At 51.2% G+C, this 18,881-nt stretch overlaps 1 protein-coding gene across 16 annotated transcripts in view; it reads right to left on the bottom strand.

Moving 5' to 3' along the window:
* Positions 1-18,881, bottom strand: part of CACNA1B (calcium voltage-gated channel subunit alpha1 B) — a 482,132-nt gene that overhangs the window by 67,524 nt on the left and 395,727 nt on the right. For all 16 annotated transcript variants that reach the window (XM_064171600.1, XM_064171605.1, XM_064171604.1 and 13 more), the window contains one exon: positions 5,548-5,664. In XM_064171600.1, the coding sequence (XP_064027670.1) occupies positions 5,548-5,664 (117 nt within the window). The remainder of the gene's footprint in view (positions 1-5,547; positions 5,665-18,881) is intronic.

Raw genomic sequence — 18,881 nt, 5'->3', positions numbered from 1 at the left:
TCCAGCCCAACCTAGCACCCAGCCCTGGCCAATCAACCAGAGCATGGCACTAAGTGCCCCAGCCAGGCTTGGCTTCAACACCTCCAATGGTTGGACCAAGTGATGCTAAGGGCAGGAATTATGCAGCCCACAGGGAGTCCAGAAGGAAACACAGGCAAAGGGCTGATGTGGTTTCTGCTTTGCACAAGGGACAAAGAGCAGGAGGTCAGAGCTGTTGGAAAGGCAGAGAAGCAGCTCCTCAGGCAACCCAGAAACCATGCCAGATCTGCTTCAGGGGCAGGACTCTGCACACACACTTTGGAAAGAGCCAGGATTAAACTGCAAAGGGCCTTGGCTGAGCTCCTCTCCCAGGATCTAGCCAAGACTATACAACCCTGCTGCCCAGGGAGGTTGTGGATGCCTTCTCCCTGGGTGTTCAAGGCCAGGTTGAATGAGGCCTTGAGCAGCCAGCTCTAGTTGAGAGGTGTCCCTGTCCATGGAGGGGAGGTTGGAGTAGATGATCTCTGAGGTCCCTTCCAACCAAAGCCATTCCATGGTTCTTTGATCCTATGATCCAAGGACATTCTCCCAAGTGGGAACACCTTCTACCTGCAGACCCCTCTAGAACTTGTCCTGGCTTCCAGATTCCTCTTGAGTTACAAGATGAAAGCAGCAGCAGCACCACCACCTCCATCCACCCTCATGGTGAGCACCACCTAACAACCCCAAGGCACTGCAACCACCTTTCCTTGAGCTGCTGATGGCTGGGTGGAAGCACAGCACTGAAGCTGGCTATGAGTGGGCCAGCTGCATGTCTGAGGGCTCCCAAAGGGACACAGTGTGAAAGAACTCTCACTTTCATCTTGGCTGTCTACAGCTACCTGCAGGGAGGCTGTAGCCAGCTGGGGTTGGGCTCTGCTGCCAGGCACCCAGCAACAGAAGAAGGGGACACAGCCTCAAGCTGTGCCAGGGGAGGTTCAGGCTGGATGTTAGGAGGAAGCTGTTGTCAGAGAGAGTGATTGGCACTGGAAAGGGCTGCCCAGGGGGGTGGTGGAGTCACCATCCCTGGAGGTGTTGAAGCCAAGCCTGGCACTTAGTGCCATGGTCTGGTTGGTTGGCCAGGGCTGCATGCTAGGTTGGGCTGGGTGAGCCTGGAGGTCTCCTCCAACCTGGCTGATTCTCTGATTCTCTATCAGCACAGATTGCTGCAGCTCTTCTCTAAGTTGCCTGTAGGAAGAAGCAATCACTATGTTCTCATCACCTCTCAGAGGGGTTTGGCCTCCACAGTCTAAAAGGTCTAACAGAATCTTCCCTCTCAGCCAGCTCTGATGCAAAGCAACAGCCACATTCACACTGTCCCAGTTCTCTCTCCCAGTTCTCCCACAGCCATCACAGGGCTGGCCAACACTCCCAGGCTGGGTGTAGGCAGAGCCACCCAGCATCTCCTGCCAACCCCAGGAGAGAAATCCTTCTCTGCTCTTCAAAAACCTCTTCCATTTTTGGAGAGAGCTCTCTCTTCCCCACAGTCTCATCCCCTAAATTAACATCTCTGCATCATTTTGACTCAGACACCAGGATGTGTCTGAAACCAGAAGAGACCAGTTCCCCTGCATCCCAACACACCCCTGCCTTGCCACCATAAGGCCTTCCAGAAAGCATCATGCAGGATATCCTGACCTGGGTCTCACCTGCAGATAAGCCTTGTGACAGCAGCCAGGAGCTATCACCCACAGAGCTCAGAGCTCAGCTTAGAAGCTCAGAGCTCAGCTCAGCAAAGCCAGAGGTGTGGTCCCCTGGCACACCCACCGTGGCACAGAGAGCACTCTGGAGCATGGCCCCTTCACATTGAGCAGGAAGGGAAGGTTGCTGGCTGTGAGCTAGTGACCAGATCCACCTTCAGCTCCTCCCTGACCTCACTGTGCAGAGCTTTTGATTTTTAGTATTGAACAGGATCAGATTTGATTAAACAAACAAAACCAAACCAGAACCAAATTTGCATGTTTCTGTTGCAAACTAGAGCCTGGATGAGGCACTTAGTGCCATGGTCTGGTTGATGGGATAGGGCTGGGGGATAGGTTGGACTGGATGAGCTTGGAGGTCTCTTCCAACCTGGTTGATTCTATGATTCTATCACCTCTCCACTCCTGTTTCTCTGCAAGACCTCTGGAGACAGGAAGGTCAAGTGGGAGAGGGTCCACGTGTGGTGGGATGAGGGGGGGTGAGAACTGCACCTTGTAAAGGATTAACCCTCCTGGGGGAGAGGTCTTGACCCTGACTCTAGGTCCTCCTGACTCCTCCCTGGGGTTGGGTCTGACCCTTACTCCAGGTGTAGAGGTTAGCCCACTCCCACTTCCCCTCTAGCCCTCTATAAAACCAGAGGAACTTCTGCTTCACTCTCTTGCTCTGCCTCCCTGCTTGCCAGCATCACCTTCCTCCTTCCTGCTGCTCTTTGTTTTAGCACTTGGCCATCAGTGCACGAGGTGTGGCAAACCCCTTGCCAGCAATGTGGACACAGAGGACCAGGCAGAGTAACCTGCCACCAGGTGGAAGTTCAGTTGGGTGGGTTTAATGACAGGCCTGGGAACAAGTTGTTGGAGGAGCAGCCAAGTCTGCTTTCTCTAGAGTTCTGTTCCTTGCAGTGAGGCTTTCTGACCTTCCAGGTGCTTTTCCCATGGGATGAGGGATTTGTTGGTCTGGGTTAGCTGGTGTCTGATCAGAGTGCTGAGCCCACGTTGCAGTCTCTCCCTTAACAGAGGCACTGGCAGCATTTCCCAGCATCACTCAGGTAATGGTTTCTTGAGAGTTAGAGGAACATAGTGTCTGCTGTCAGGCTGGCTGGTGGTGGCCAAGAGGCTCCAAAGGTGTTCTGGGGACAGAGGCAGACTGCCTTTCCATCTCACACATGTGTGCATGCACCCCAGACATGACCACTCAAGCCTTTCTGCTTAGCAAACAAGGCTGAGGAGCAGGCAGTGCTGGCTTCTGGAAGTGATTTGCCATTGGAATGGGCTGCCCAGGGAGGTGGTGAAGTCACCATGCCTGGAGGTGTCCAAGCCAAGCCTGGCTGGGGCACTTAGTGCCATGGTCTGGTTGGTTGGGCAGGGCTGGGTGCTAGGTTGGGCTGGCTGAGCTTGGAGCTCTCCCAACCTGCTTGATTCTGTGAATCTATGTCTATAATCCTGTTTTTCCCTCCCTTATACCTTCTTCCTAACTCCCCTACCTCAAATACCTTTTATTTATTGTTAAACTTTTCTCTTTCAACTTCCAAATCGAGCTGAGATTATTTATTTGAGTGTCTTTTACCTTTTCCTCTCCACATTTAATTCCCTTTCTTTACAACAAAAAAGGGGGTGGGGAAAGGTCTCTTCCAACCTGGTTGATTCTATGGTTCTCTAAGAGGGAAAGGCAGCCTATAAGTTGTTATTGGTTCTACTACCTATATTTGAGTCTCTAGGGAATTTAGAACTAAGGCACAGCTTCAATGCCCAGCTGAACTTTTGCTGTGTTCCCATTTCATAGCAGAGCTATTGCAAAGGTTTGGGTCTCTGATTGTGTCAGGTGCTACCCAGGATTTGTTACCCTGAGGTCAGCTTGCAGCCAGCTCATCTCTCACCAGCAATCCCAAACCTCTCCTTTTGCTGTCACTCTGAACAATGAAACCATTTCATTGTTTTAATTTCCTGAACAAGTTCACAAGATCACAGAACTGGGTTGGAAGGGATCCCAAGGATGATCCAGTTCCAACCTCCCTGCCATGCCCAAGGACACCTCACACTAGATCAGGTTGCCCAGAGCCACATCCAGCCTGACCTTGAATCATAGAATCATAGAATCAACCAGGTTGGAAGAGACCTCCAAGAGCATCCAGTCCAACCTATCATCCAGCCCTATCCAATCAACCAGACCATGGCACTAAGTGCCTCAGACAGGCTTTTCTTGAAGACCCCCAGGGACGGTGCCTCCACCACCTCCCTGGGCAGCCCATTCCAATGCCAATCACTCTCTCTGTGAAGAACTTCTTCCTAATATCCAGCCTACACCTCCCCTGGCACAACTTGAGGCTGTGTCCCCTTGTTCTATTGCTGGTTGCCTGGGAGAAGAGGCCACCCCCCACCTGGCTACAATGACCTCCAGGGATGAGGCTTCCACCACTTCCCTGGGCAACCTGTTCCAGTGTCTCAGCACCCTCATGGTGCAGAACTTCCTCCTGACATCCAAGTTCTATTTAACTCATTTATTTTCACTCTCTGAGCTCTGAGGAAGAACAAATCCTTACTGGGGCACTGGAAATGAGAGGCAAATGTTAATTGTGCCCAACACTTCTAGCAAGAGCCCTGGACCATCCAGTTCCAACCTCCCTGCCATGCCCAAGGACACCTCACACTAGATCAGGTTGCCCAGAGCCACATCCAACATGGCCTTAAAGACCTCCAGGGATGAGGCTTCCACCACTTCCCTGGGCAACCTGCTCCAGTGTCTCAGCACCCTCACAGTGCAGAACTTCTTTCTAACATCCAGGTTCTTTTTAACTCATTTATTTTCGCTCTCTGAGCTCTGAGGAAGAACAAACCATTACTGGGGTGCTGGAAATGAAAGGCAAATGTTAATTGTGCCCAGGCAAGAGCCTTGAGACAGGCAGGTGTACAGTCATAGAATCACAGAATGTCAGGAGCTGGAAAGGACCTCTAAAACTGATCCAGTCCAAGCCCCCTGCCAGAGCAGGATCACCCAGAGCAGGATCACAAAGGAACACATCCAAACAGTTCCTGAATACCTCCAGAGAGGGAGACTCCACAACCCCCCTGGGCAGCCTGCTCCAGTGCTCTGCCACCCTCACGGGGAAAAAAATTCTTCCTCAGGTTCCCATGGAGCCTCCTATGCCTCAACCCCCCCCACACTGTCCCTTGTGCTGTCAGTGGGCATCATCCAGCAGAGCCTGGCTCCATCCCCCTGGGGACATTGCTGAAGTCACCCCTTAGCCTCCTCCTCTCCAAGCAAAACAACCTCAGGCTCTCCTCATCAGAGAGGAGAGGCTGAGGGAGCTGGGATTGGTTAGCCTGGAGAAGAGGAGGCTCAGGGGTGACCTCATTGCTGTCTACAACTACCTGAGGGGAGGTTGTGGCCAGGAGGAGGTTGCTCTCTTCTCTCAGGTGGCCAGCACCAGAACAAGAGGACACAGCCTCAGGCTGTGCCAGGGGAGATTTAGGCTGGAGGTGAGGAGAAAGTTCTTCCCTGAGAGAGTCATTGGACACTGGAATGGGCTGCCCGGGGAGGTGGTGGAGTCGCCGTCCCTGGAGCTGTTCAAGGCAGGACTGGACGTGGCACTTGGTGCCATGGTCTGGCCTTGAGCTCTGTGCTAAAGGGTTGGACTTGATGACCTGTGAGGTCTCTTCCAACCCTGATGATACTAGGATACTGTGATGTTCAACTCCCTGAATCACTTTTGTGCCACCACGACCTTACCCTTAAGAGGCCACCTCGGCAAGGGGAGCATCTCTGTGCTTACTCAGCCGGGGCCGGGGTGCGCGCCGAGCATCCCCATCCGGCCGCCTCGCCTCCCCCACTCACCTTGAACGACTGCACAAAGGTCCAGAGCAAGATGCGGATTGTGTAACCCTGGCGGAGGAGCTTGATAAGCCTGGCTGCCCTGAAGAGCCTCAGGAAGCTGAGGTTGATGAAGTTGTCCTGCAGAAAGCAAAGGTTGGGGTGTCCTTCAGGAAGGCAGGCGCTCCGAAACCGCCGCCCGCCAAAAAGAAATTAAAATTACCAGCTCCACGATCTAAGCAGCAAATCGGCCACCAGAAAACCTTCCAAAAGAAACATCCGTCAGTGCAGATCACTCCACATGCAGCAAGAACCAGAAAATCCCTCTCCACAAGAGCCCCTCCCCTCGCCTACCGGGTGGGGAAGTAAAAAGAAAAAGGGGGAAGCGCTGCTGGGGATGTGGGAATGTAAAAAAAGGGCTCTGCCGGCGCTGGCCGTGGAGAGGTTTGTTGGCTTTGAGTAAGGTAGGGTTTGCATCCCCTTCGAGGCCCAGGGAGAGTCAGGTTGGTTTTTCATCCCCCTTCAAGCCCCAGGGAGAGGCTGTGGTGCTGTAGCATCGGTTAGGGGCAGGTTGTTGGGGCTTTGCGCTCCGCCGTGAGGTTGAACTTAAGCCAAGGCGGGCGGGGAGAGGTTGAGTGATGAAGAGAAAGGCTTTGCCCAGTGAAGAGTGAAACAGCCTCGAAAAGATGAGGGTGTTTGCTGAGCACAGGAGGTGTGAAACCTCTGGAAAAGGTGGGACTGGGCAGGCTGGTGAAGGAGGAATGGCACCAGCGGGTTGTGTTTGGAGGGTGGCTCAAGGGCAGCCAATCCATCGGGGAGGGTCGAGCACTCGCAACAGCAGGAGGGTGCCTTAGGAACCTGCTGCTTGATCATCACTCAATGTGCTTTGGCAGGTGGATTAAAGAACTGCTGGAGACACAGCTCCAGGTGGCTTGGTTGATTCTCCCCACCCCACACCCTTGTTTTGGTTGATTTTGGGGGGGGTTGGTTTGTTTTTCCTTAGGGAAAAGAGGTTTGGTTTGGTTTTTCTTCAGGGAAAAGAGGTTTGGTTTGGTTTTCTTTAGGGAAAAGAGGTTTGGTTTGCTTTTCTCTAGGGAAAAGAGGTTTGGTTTGTTTTTCTTTAGGGAAAAGAGGTTTGGTTTGTTTTTCCTTAGGGAAAAGAGGTTTGGTTGATTTTCTTTAGGGAAAAGAGGTTTGGTTTGTTATTCTTTAGGGAAAAGAGGTTTGTTTTGTTTTTTCTTCAGGAAAAATAGGTTTGGTTTGTTTTTTCCTTAGGGAAAAGAGGTTTGGTTTGATTTTTCCTTAGGGAAAAGAGGTTTGGTTTGATTTTTCTTTAGGGAAAAGAGGTTTGGTTTGCTTTTCTCTAGGGAAAAGAGGTTTGGTTTGTTTTTTCTTCAGGGAAAAGAGGTTTGGTTTGTTTTTCTTTAGGGAAAAAGAGGTTTGGTTTGATTTTCTTTAGAGAAAAGAGGTTTGGTTTGATTTTCTTTAGGGAAAAGAGGTTTGGCTTGTTATTCTTTAGGGAAAAAGAGGTTTGGTTTGTTTTACTTTAGGGAAAAGAGGTTTGGTTTGTTATTCTTTAGGGGAAAGAGGTTTGGTTTGTTTATTTTTTAGGGAAAAAGAGGTTTGGTTTGATTTTCTTTAGAGAAAAGAGGTTTGGTTTGATTTTCTTCAGGAAAAAGAGGTTTGGTTTGTTATTCTTTAGGGAAAAAGAGGTTTGGTTTGTTTTTTCTTTGGGGAAAAAGAGGTTTCTTGCCCCAATGAGCTAATCTAGAGAGGGTTCTTTCCAAACCAAAACATGCAAAAAGCCAGATCCCTTTTGCCCTCCTATTTTAAGGAGATGGGAAAAAAAACAAAACACAGCCACCCCTTTTCTAGACTGATTCTGATTCACTGGTTTGTGAATCTCTGGTCACAGCCATTTAATTGGCCTGAGTTAGCTAAAGAGAGAATGCATCCCACTTGAAACTGTCAAGCAGCAGAGCAGAAAATACACTCATAAAGAGGTCTTGTTGGTAAAGATGAGCAAAGAATAGTCTTTGTAGTATTATTTTACTAGAAGACACCCAGTCCAGGTTAAACTGACCCCACATTTCTTGCTCATTTGGCTGCAGAGCTCCTGCTGAATTTGGGGGGGGCTTGTTGGATCTATTGATTTCTTTCAATGCCAGCTCAGTTTTTGGGGCCATCAGCATTGCATTCCACCAATCCCATCAAAGACTTCAAGAAATCAGTCCCAGACATGCACTTGGTTTTTCTCTCGAGTTAAAACAAAACAAAAGGCAAGCAGCTCAGAGTTAGGCACAGAGCATATCCCAGGCTCAGTCCTCAAATCAAGAGAAAAAGAGAAGAAGCACAGAAATGTTCAATGATAGAGCAGACAACACTCAGCTCATTCCAGCCAGCAACGGAGAGCAGCTCTGGCAGGCAAACCACAAGCAAGGATTCCCCTGGGTTGGGCAAAGTTTGGGTAAATCAGGTGCTAAAAGTTCCTGGTGCAGCTCTCAGCAGCAAGGTTCTTGTTTTTCACACTGCTTCTGTGCCCTTCACAGAACACCAGCTCCACTCACCTGGGTGGGTAAGGGCCATGTAAGACCCACGGGGCAGAGGCAGCCTCCTGGGTGGGAGGATTCCATCACTATCTGGTCCGTAGTACCCTGGGCCCCTGTGCTGGCTGCTAACACCTCTGCAGGGTATTGCAGGGCAGAGGTTTAACCCAGAGCCCACTTTAACCAGGGAAAGTCTCCCCACCAGTGGGAACAGGTTCAGACCTGATGTGTAATGTTCATGGCACTTGGACAGCAGGCTGGGAAGCAACCTCCAAGCCAGATCTTGTGCTTGCACAAACCTAATGCTCCTCCAAGGAGACAAGGAAGAGGGCTGCAGGATGCATCTCCCCTGGGGATGAACCTCTCCTATCTCTTTCTTTCCCACCTTACTGCAGCCTGGCTTTGGTCAGACTTTGCTATCATCTCCAGATCAGAGCTGATGTGATGCTTGGTGACTGCTTTGCTCTGAGCTGACTGCAAGGTCCCACCAAGCCCAGGCTGTCCCTGGGGCTTTCCATGGACTGGGTGAAACTGAGGGCTCAAAACGCTGCACTTGTGTCTATAAAACCCCTGCCCCCCATTACCTCCTTGAGCCTTCCCTGTTGGAATCAGCTGCTGCCATTCCCTAAAGGGCAGGGAAAGCCTCAGCTCAGGAGGAATCCCTTTTACAAGGGCCTGTAGTCATAGGATGGGAGGGAATGGATTGAAGCTTGAGGAGGAGAGAATGAGACTGGGAAGAAATTCTTTGGAGCGAGAGTGGTGAATCAGAAACAGGTGGCCCAGGGAGGCTGTGGAGGTGCTCAAGGCCAGGTTGGATGAGGCTCTGAGCAACATGGCCTAGTGGAAGGTGTCCCTGCCCATGGCAGAGGGTCAGAAGTAGCTGATTTTCAAGGGGCCAGCCCAGGGAAGTCCCCTGTCACCAGCACTTGCAGCCCGTTGGAAGGACGTTCTCTGCGCTGGCCGTAGGGAAGCAAAGTCACGCACGGCCCAGGCTGGGTGGAAGGGCTGCACGTGTGTAACCCTCAGCACAGCACAGAGAAAAAGCATCCTTCAACGTCTCAACTGTCCAGGCAGGTACTGGAATTGCATGCAGCTAAAGGGGAGACTCCACACTGCTGTATTTCTGGTGTGGAACAGTGGTTTGCATCGCTTCTCCTCCCACTTAGCTACCTCTGCGACCTGGCAGGGATAAAAGCATCCTCTGGGCTAGCAAGGTCTTGCTCTCCAGGTTTGTGTTTGCTTTGCTGCTGCACACATGCTGAAGGCTGACTGCTGCTCACCAAAAGCTGTCTGGTTTTATCATCCACCTGAGGACAACCAGCAAATGGTCGCTGACAAAAGTCCTTCCTCCTGGCCTGACAATGTTGTCCTCAAAAGACAGAGCTCTGGGACTGAAGGCATTCACCCAGCCCTGGGGCTCTGGGAACAGCCACAGCTTCCCACCACAGGCACATGCCCCAGGCTCAAGTTGAGTGATGCCATTGGAATGGGCTGCCCAGGGAGGTGGTGGAGTCACCGTCCCTGGAAGTGTTCAAGAGGAGACTGGATGAGGCACTTAGTGCCATGGTCTGGTTGATTGGATAGGGCTGGGGGATAGGTTGGACTGGATGAGCTTGGAGGTCTCTTCCAACCTGGTTGATTCTATGATTCTATGATGAGTGGTCAGGAATTGGGACAGGCTGCCCAGGGAGGTGGTGGAGTCTCTGTGGCTGGAGGTGTCCAAGCCAAGCCTGGCTGGGGCACTTAGTGCCATGCTCTGGTTGCTTGGCCAGGGCTGGGTGCTAGGTTGGACTGGATGATCTTGGAGGTCTCTTCCAACCTGGTTGATTCTATGATCCTGGCTTGCATCCAGAATAGTGTGGCCAGCAGGCCCAGGGAAGTGACTGTTCTCCTTTCCTGGGCACTGCTGAGGACACATCTTAAGTCCTAGGTTCAGTTTTGAGGCACTCACTCCAAAAAGGACATCGAGGGGCTAGAGTGGGTCCAGAGAAGCACAACAAAGCTGGGGAAGAGTCTGTTCAAGGCAAGATTGGACGTGGCACTTGGTGCCATGGTCTAGCCTTGAGCTCTGTGGTAAAGGGTTGGACTTGATGATCTGTGAGGTCTCTTCCAGCCCTGATAATACTGTGATACCGTGATACTGAAGAACAGGGCTGGGGAGGAGCAGCTGAGGGAACCTGTGATCCTGTCATGCAGAAGTCCTGAGTAGGAGAACAAAAATATTGCTGCCAGGACAGAAACTAGGAGGACTACTGCAGAGTTGCCTTGGTTCATCAATAACTCCATCTTTACATCCTTCATTGGCAGACAACTCCAAGTGAGTGGGAGATGTCCCTGCCTCTGGCAAGAGGTTTGAACTAGATCATTTTTGAGGTCCTTTCCAACCTAAACCATTCTAACTGCAGGTTTTTGCTCTGGAGAAAAGGAGGCTCAGGGGAGACCTTCTGGATTTCTACAACTCCTTGAGAGGAGGTTGCAGCCAAGCTGGTGTTGGTCTCTTCTCCCAAGGAACAAGTGTTTGGACGAGAGGAAAAGGCTTCAGGTTGCACCAGGGGAGGTTTAGGTTGGTTATGAGAAGAAATTTCTTCACTGAAAGGGTTCTCAAACACTGGAAGAGGTTGCCCAGGGAGGTTGCCATACTGAAAAGTAGAAGAGCCACAAAGAATAGGACATGGAGGAATCACCCAGACCTCTTCCTCCAGTATCTTCAGTGGTAAGGTAGTTTCCTCCTCAACACAGGAGCTCCATTCCATACATCAGGGGCAAAACAGCAGCTGGGTGGATGCAGTGTTTGGGATTCTTGAGGCAGAAGTGGAAATCTGAGGGGTTGATGCCATGCCTGGCCACGCTCTGCAGGACCTTGCTGCCACAAAGCTGAGCTGCATGTCCCTGTTCTTCCTGCAGCCCAGCTGCAGATCACCACAACCCTTCCCCAGACTTGAACCTTCAGGTTTCTGCCCTCAGAATGAAAGGCTCAGCCAAAGCTGAAAAGAGCTGTGGGAAGACAAATCCAACCAAGCCAAGAATGGGACCACTCAGGAAGCTTTGGCAGTTCAAATTCAAGCAGCAGGACAAGGGGACACAGTTTCAAGTTGTGCCAGGGGAGGTCTAGGCTGGATGTTGTTAGGAAGTTGTTGGCAGAGAGAGTGATTGGCATTGGAATGGGCTGCCCAGGGAGGTGGTGGAGTGGCTGTGGCTGGAGGTGTTGAAGCCAAGCCTGGCTGGGGCACTTAGTGCCATGGTCTGGTTGGTTGGGCAGGGCTGGGTGCTAGGTTGGGCTGGCTGAGCTTGGAGCTCTCTTCCAACCTGCTTAATTCTATGATTCTATGACTCTCTTCATCTCACATCAAGAAGAACCAACCTGTACTGCTGAGAAGCTGCTGCCAAGGAGCTGGTTGTGTTCCCATCCAGGTCTCCACAGTGTTGCCAGCACTGAATCACAGTTCTTGAACCTTGCACAGGGTCTTGGCTTCCTCTGAAGTTTGAGTTTAAAACCCCTTGATGATTTTAAGAGGCAAGAGATTTCTGCCACATTTGTCTGTGTCCTGGGGACTTTGCCATTCCAGGCATGGCTCTTCACATTGCCACATCACAGCCTTGCAGCACTGGGAAAAACTGATGGCATGAAGTGTATGGTGCCCACATCTCTCCTCCTGCACTGTTACCTGCCAGCTTTGGTGCTTCTGTTGTAGAATCACAGAACGGTGAGGGCTGAAAGGCACCTCTGGAGATCATCAACTCCCCTGCCAGGGCAGGATCATCTAGGGCAGGTCACACAGGAACATGTCCAGATGGGTCTTGAAAGTCTCCAGAGAAAAAGGAGACTTTCTCCCAGGCTCCCAGCAGCAGCAGCAGAAAGAAGAATGTATGTCCTGAGGACAACTTGGTGCTCCAAAGACCTAACTTGGATGCCAAGTGATGGAAGGAGCCCAGAGCTGCACCTCTGGCTGCCACCTCAACAAACAATAGCATTAGCATTTGAACTTTTGAGCTGCAGCATGGGCAGTGGCAAGGCCAAAATTTGGCCAAGGGGAGGTAAACTGAGGGCTTTTTGTCTGCCACAGCACTTAGCAGTGCTGCCTGGGCCAGAGGTGCAGAAGGTGAAGTCTCCAGAGACATCCTCACAGCTCAGAGCTGCATCTCAATATCTGAAGTGGACCACACAGGCAGGCTGGGGGGGAATGTTCAGAAGGGGCTGGGATGGTAGGACAAGGAGCAATGGTTTGACACTGGAGCAGGGCAGAGTTAGGCTGGACATCAGGAGGAAGTTCTGCACAATGAGGTGGTGAAATACTGCAACAGGTTGCCCAGGGATGTGGTTGAAGCTCCATCCTTGAAGACATTCAAGTTCAGCCTTGCTGTGGCCCTGGGCAGCCTGCTCTGGCTGGAGACATCCCTGCTGCCTGCAGAGGGGTTGGACCAGATGACCTTTGAGGGTCCCTTCCAAGCCAATGCAATTTGTGTCAATCTGGAAGGCTTTCAGTGGCAGCAGCACAGAGAGAAGACTCCCTTCTGAAGATTGCACCTGGCAAGCCTTTCATTTTCACACTCTCCTCTGCTGCTTTGCTGCTTCCTAGCAGGAATCCCTTCCACCAAGAGTGCATGGAGCTTACTTGCAGCCTGTGCTGAAGAACCACTCTGATTTATTCCCCAACAGCAGCTGTGCAACAGGAGCTCCAGATGTTAACCCAGGTGCCAGAGCTGTTATCAGGTGGCCAAGAAAGAATCTGTGATAAGCTCATGGCCTCCTTTATCAGCCACAGTCGACATAACTAAGAACAGACAATTTCAGACTGGTTTTCTTTTGACATTCATCCTCTTCTGCTTCATTTATGATTTTCAGGGGATAAAGCCAATATTTCCACAGGCATCACTGGAAATAGGCACTGAATTCCCAGCAGGACCTGGCTCCCAGGGGGGTTTTAGTCCCATTTGTTCTCTGGCTTTTCCATTTCACTTTGAGACGTTTGGGTTTGGACTTTGTGTCCGCTGCGGTGGCCAAGAAAAAAGCTTCTCCCTGCTGGCTTCACAAAGGATTTCCAGAGCTGAAAGATCTTTCTCTGTCCTACCAACTTCTCTTTTGGTTTGAGAGAAGCAAATCTGTGATCACTGCAAGAATAGTTTTTTTTGGGGGGGACTTAGAATAGAGCCTAAATCATAGGCTTCAAAATACCTCAACGTTCCCCTTCCCTTCACAGAAAGCTCCAAGCACCTCAGCAGAAAGGCAAACAAAAACCAGTTTGGGAGAGATGAGCCCTTACAAAACGAAGGCTTCTCCCCACCAGTCAATCCTCTCTACTCCAGACCAGCCAGAAGCATCTTTCCCTCCTACTCTCAGCCAATTTTTGGGTTCTGGGTTTTTTTTTTTAGGGGGGGTCATGGTGTTTGCTTGTTCTTTTCCCACCAAAATAAAGCAAGTGGCAGTCTCCCCTTTATCTCTGGAGGTGTAACAGAGAGCAGAGAACAGGCTATTGGTAACCAGGGGTTGCCTCACGTCACCAATTAGCCAAGGGTTAGGGTGAAGGGGGTGGAAGATGCAGAAGGGAAGCCAAGTTTGGAGGCACGCTGCAGCGAGTTGGTTTAGGTTTTTTTCTCTGTGGTCTTGTGTTGGGTAGGTTAATCTCATTAAAAAAAAAAAAAAAGGACAAAAATGAAAAGAGAGAGAGAGAAGAAGAAAAAGAAAGGGGAAAAAAAAAGGAGAAGAAACAACAAAACAAAGGAGAGGAAAAAAAACAACTTCAAAGGGTAGAGGGAGAGAGAGAGAAAAGCAAAGAGAATCGAACGGAAGCGGAGAGTTTAAATGGGTTAAATTCAATGAAACCAACCGTGTCCTGTGGGTGATTTTGGGGGTTGGTGTTTGGGTTTTGTAACGTTGGGGTGGGTTTGAGGTTGGGGTTGGTTTGGTGTGGGGGTGTGTGTGTGGTTTGGGTTGGTTGGTTTTGAGCAGCAGGTGCCCAACATACAGACGGAGGCGGATGGTGTTTCGCGGCGTGTGTTGGTTGGATGGCAGCAGGAAGAGGAGGGGGAAATAAAGGAGAGGAAGGGGGGTGGGGGGAAAGAAAGGAAAGAGAAAGAAAAGGGAAGAAGAAAAGAAAAGGGAGGGGGAGGAAAAAAAAAAAGAGAAAAATGAGTAATCAGGACAAGCCAAAAAGGAAACTCTGAAAATTTCAATGGGGGGGGAGGGAAAAACTGTTTGGGGTTTCTTTATGGGGAAGGGGGAAAGGGGGGAGGGAGGGGAAAGGGAAAGGAAGGGGGAGGGAAAGGGAAAGGGAAGGGGAAAGGGAAAGGGAAAGGGAAAGGGAAAGGGAAAGGGAAAGGGAAAGGGAAAGGGAAAGGGAGGGGAAAAGGAAAGGGAAAGGGAAGGAAGGGGAAGGGGAAGGAAAGGGAAGCGGAAGGGAAAACAAGGGGAAAGGGAAGGGCAGGGAAGGGGAAAGGGAAGGGGAAAGGGAGGGGAAAGGGAGGGGAAAGGGAGGGGAAAGGGAGGGGAAAGGGAGGGGAAAGGGAGGGGAAAGGGAGGGGAAAGGGAGGGGAAAGGGAAGGGGAAGGGAAGGGGAAGGGGAAGGGGAAGGGGAAGGGGAAAGGAAGGGGAAGGGAAAGGGCAAGGGCAAGAGCAAGGGGAAGGGAAAGGGGAAGGGAAAGGGAAGGGGAAGGGAAGGGGAGGGAAGGGGAGGGAAGGGGAAGGGGAAGGGGAAGGGGAAGGGGAAGGGGAAGGGGAAGGGAAAGGGAAATAAAGGGGAAGGGAAAGAAAGGGGAAGGAAGGGGAGGGGGGAAGGGAAAGGAAGGGGAAGTGTTATTTTATGACAACTACATGAATCCAAAATGCTTCAAACCAAAATAGATCCTGAGATCCTAAAGCTAACACAGACAGTGGCAGGAGTTATTTGCATTTGGGTGGGTAATGCAAATCGGGAGACAATTCACAGACACTTCTCAATGTGGGGTTGGGTTGGGTGGGTGGGGGTGGAGGGGGTTTTTTATGTTCCCAGGCACAGAGCTAGGTGGCAGCTTGCCACTGAGGACACCTCCTCCTTAATGCCACCTCCACCGTTGAGAGGGAGGAATAAAAACCCTGACATGGGTGGGTTTGGTTTGGGTTTGGGAGTTATTTTTTTGCCTAGGAAGATAAAAAAAGACCCCATAGATAGATATAAATATTTCAGTGCATTCACAAAGTAAATTACATATGACATGACTAGGAAATGAAAAGAAAGTGATTAATCAACACATTTCCTTTTATCTTTACTTGTCAGGGGGTTAAAAAGTACCAAGGCAGCAAGGCTGGTGGAAGCCAAGCCTCTCAAGATGTGACCACCCAGGTGAGGAGGTTGGTTTAGCTCATAGCTGGGAAATTGAGCCATGGAGAGAGGGGGGAAAAAAATGGGTCTGCTGCAGCTGTTTGTGAGCCTGAGCTCAAAGCCTTACCCAGAAAGTGCCCCCTCTCCACAGGGAGGTGGAGGGCTTCAAGGGTGGCTGGCATGGGGTGAGATGGAGGCTGCTTGGTGGGGCTTGTTTTGTGGCTCTCACCTGGGTTTGTCCTCTTGAGAAACTCTGCTGTGTCAGTGGGGAATAACTGGGGGTTGGGTGTAGTGGGAAGGACTAATGGGGGCTGCCCCCTGGTATGCACACAGCTGCCCATTGGCAGAGCTGGGGAAGGAGAAGAGGGAGACACAGCTCTGAGCTGTGCTGAGCAAAGATCTGCTCCTGGGGCATTGTCAGCTCTGTAACACAGTGCTGGGAGCTGCTGCACCCACGGCCAAGAGCCAAGACAGAGGTGCAGTGAGTTCAGCATCAGCTGCGGAGCTTTGTGCAGAGTGGATGCTCACCTGGAGCCTTAGCTAGGACCTTGCCCTACCTGGAAGTACAGAGGGCAGAGAGTGGCTGGGCAGAGGCAGAGGGATTCAAGACTTGAGGCCACTGGCCTGATCTGTGTGCCCTGCAGGTGAGGCACTCACAGGTCCTCACTTTGCTCCCCTGGGCAAACAGCATCCTCACCACCACAGCCTTGGCTTTGTCAGCCCTTGGCTACCTTTCATTCAGTTGGTTCCAAATAGCAGAAGGATTCAAGGGGCTTAAAATGGAGTGGCACCAACCAAAATAGCAGGTTCTACATTACAAAGATGATTTGTAGTGTAACTCCTCCAGGATACACAAGCCTTGTCCAGAACTCACAAGCATTGTGCCACTTTCCAGGCAACAAAACACTCCTGGGGACTCCCAGGCAGTTTGGGGACTCCTTGAGCTTCCCCTGGTGTTCTGTGGGTCAGAATCAAGGTGTTGCAACCAACCAAATGGGACTGGAGCAGAGTGCTGGATCCTTCTGATCATTTTCCACCCTACATCCCACAGGCTGCCCTCAGGACAGGAGTGGGAGGAAGGCTCATGTCAGTGGTGGAGATCCTGGTACCAGGCCACCTCCACCTTATACCACTGGATGAAGCAGGATGAACTGTTCCACATCCTGAAAGCTGCTCTGATTTGTTCCCAGTACCAAACCTGTTTCAAATACAAGCACTGATGTCTCATTGCTAACTCCCACTCAGGTCATGAAGCAGTGATCCCAAGACCTGCACATCACTGTCACAACTTTAAGCTCACTGCCTCAGCAAGCTCTGCATGATGCCTTTGTCCATGGCTGAGGCTGCAGGATGGATGTGTGTGGCTCAGGGTGGCTGCTGAAGCCATTCCACAAGGATGAGTGTGCAGCAGTGGGCTGGAGACATCAGAGAGGAGCTGGCTGAAAGCAGCTTTGAAGAAAACAAGTCTAGCAAGAAGATGGGGAGGACCTCTGGGCACTCTGCTAAGGAAAATATGGAAGGGAGATGTGATGGCTCTAGAGCAATGCTGCAGAAAAGGAAGATCTGGAGAGAGCAGAGCTTGAAGAGATGGATGGACTCAGACAGAGAATCAGGATCAGAGGCTAAAGTGGAGCTGGGGGATGTACAACTTTTGCACTAAGGACATCTTGGTGAGCAGCTTCGTGTTGGCCACAGAACCAGGGAAGCTGTTGAGCTGCCTCAGAAAATCCTCTTTAAGGCTTCACTTAACAAATGAAGTTACTCATGAAGCAAAAGCTTCTCTCCATTAGCACCTGGGAGGGTAATGGACCAGTGCAGAGGTGCTGGCAGCTCAACCCTACTGTACTTCACTGGTTGGTTTTAGAGGTAACACAGACTCCTCTGCAAAGGCATCCTCCAAGGGTTGCTATCATTGATGCTGGAAGCCAGAGAAGCTGCTGCAGAGGGGGAGGGTGATGGCATCACTGCAGCACTCCCCAGGCTGCTGCATCACTTCCTGCCAGCTCACACAAGGTATCTGGGAGAACATTTACTCTCCAGCCCAAAGATCAGGAGAAGGATGGGGAAGCATCCTGCCTGCCTCTCCTAACCTTTCAGAGTAGGCCAGCAGTGCCAGGGGACAGCTGCAGCTTCCAAGAAGCTGGAGGTGGGCATAGAGAGCCTCAGATCTGCAGAGGCTTTCCCCATTTCAGTGACATATCACAGTCCAACCTGACCAGTCCACAGCCAGTCCTCCAGGTGCCAGACATCCTTGCCAAGGAGCTGGAGGGAGAGGCAATGGCTTGTTGACAAAGCAGAGATCCTGCCACGCAGGAGATGGGCAGCACTGATGGCTGTAGAGGGCAGGGATTTGATAAGGAGCCTGTGGACTTGATGTTGTGAAGGAGACGTTATCTTGAAGGAGGAGATATCAATATCTCCTCTGCTGTGCTCTGCTGAGACCCATCCTGCAGTGCTGGGACAGCTCTGGAGTCCTCAGCACAGACAGGGACCTGCTGGATCAGGACCAGAGGAGGCCACAGCAGTGCTGGCAGGGCTCTGCTGTGTGTCCAGGCTGGGAGAGCTGGGGGTTGTACAGCCTGGAGAAGAGAAGGCTGCAGGGAGACCTTCTGATGGCCCTTCCAGGACTTCAAGGGGCTGCACAGAAAGCTGAGGACAGAGATTTTATCAGGATCTGTTGTGACAGGCCAAGGGTGATGGTTTGGAACTAAAAGGGGGAGATTCAGAATGGAGAGAAGGAGGAAATGTTTGACACTGAAGGTGATGAGATGCTGGCCCTGACTGAACAAAGTGGTGGTAGCTGTCCCATCCCTGGAACCATTCCAGATAAGGTTGTCTGGGGCTCTGAGCAACCTGCTCTAGCTGCAGATGTCCCTTGCTGACAGCAGGGGAGTTGGACTGGATCCCCTTGAAAGGTCTCTTCCAACTCCATCCAGTCTGATTCTGTGACTCTCACAGAGACCACAGGCTCCCTTAGCACATGGAGCAGGCTGTGCTGCTTCCTGCCAGGGAAAGCAGCTGAAGGAGGGGTGGAAGAGGAGGATGAGGTTCTCTTTCTGGCTGACTTCCAAATGTTTCAACAAGCTTTCAAATCAAGGCAAAATTTGAGGTGCCTGAGCCTGGCAAGAAGATGTGCCCCATGGCAGAGGGCTGGAGGCAAGCACCCAGCATCCTGCCCACAGCACAGTGAATCCCCTGAGCACTCAGAGAAGGGATGGTCAGCCCTTGGGTTTGGTCAGAGTAACTTCAGCCTGGCTGTAAGCCCTGCACTGCAAACAGAAGGCAGTCCACAGTCTATGAGAGAGGATCCACCAGCTCTTGAATGCACATGACTCGTGTGGGGAGTAAAACTTGGGGGCTTTTGTGTGGTTTTTCTATCCCCAGGAGGTTAATTAACAATGCAGCTTCATTAGAAACAGCAAAGTGGCCTTCACCACCAGCTGAATGTCCTGTAAAGAAACCTGGGAGCACAGCTCTGAGCACACACAAAACAGATCTATAAGCAAATCCCAGAGAC

The sequence above is a fragment of the Pogoniulus pusillus genome, chromosome 35 (genome assembly GCF_015220805.1).
Source record: "Pogoniulus pusillus isolate bPogPus1 chromosome 35, bPogPus1.pri, whole genome shotgun sequence".
NCBI lineage: Eukaryota > Metazoa > Chordata > Aves > Piciformes > Lybiidae > Pogoniulus > Pogoniulus pusillus.
This window is presented reverse-complemented; position numbering and strand designations above follow the sequence as displayed.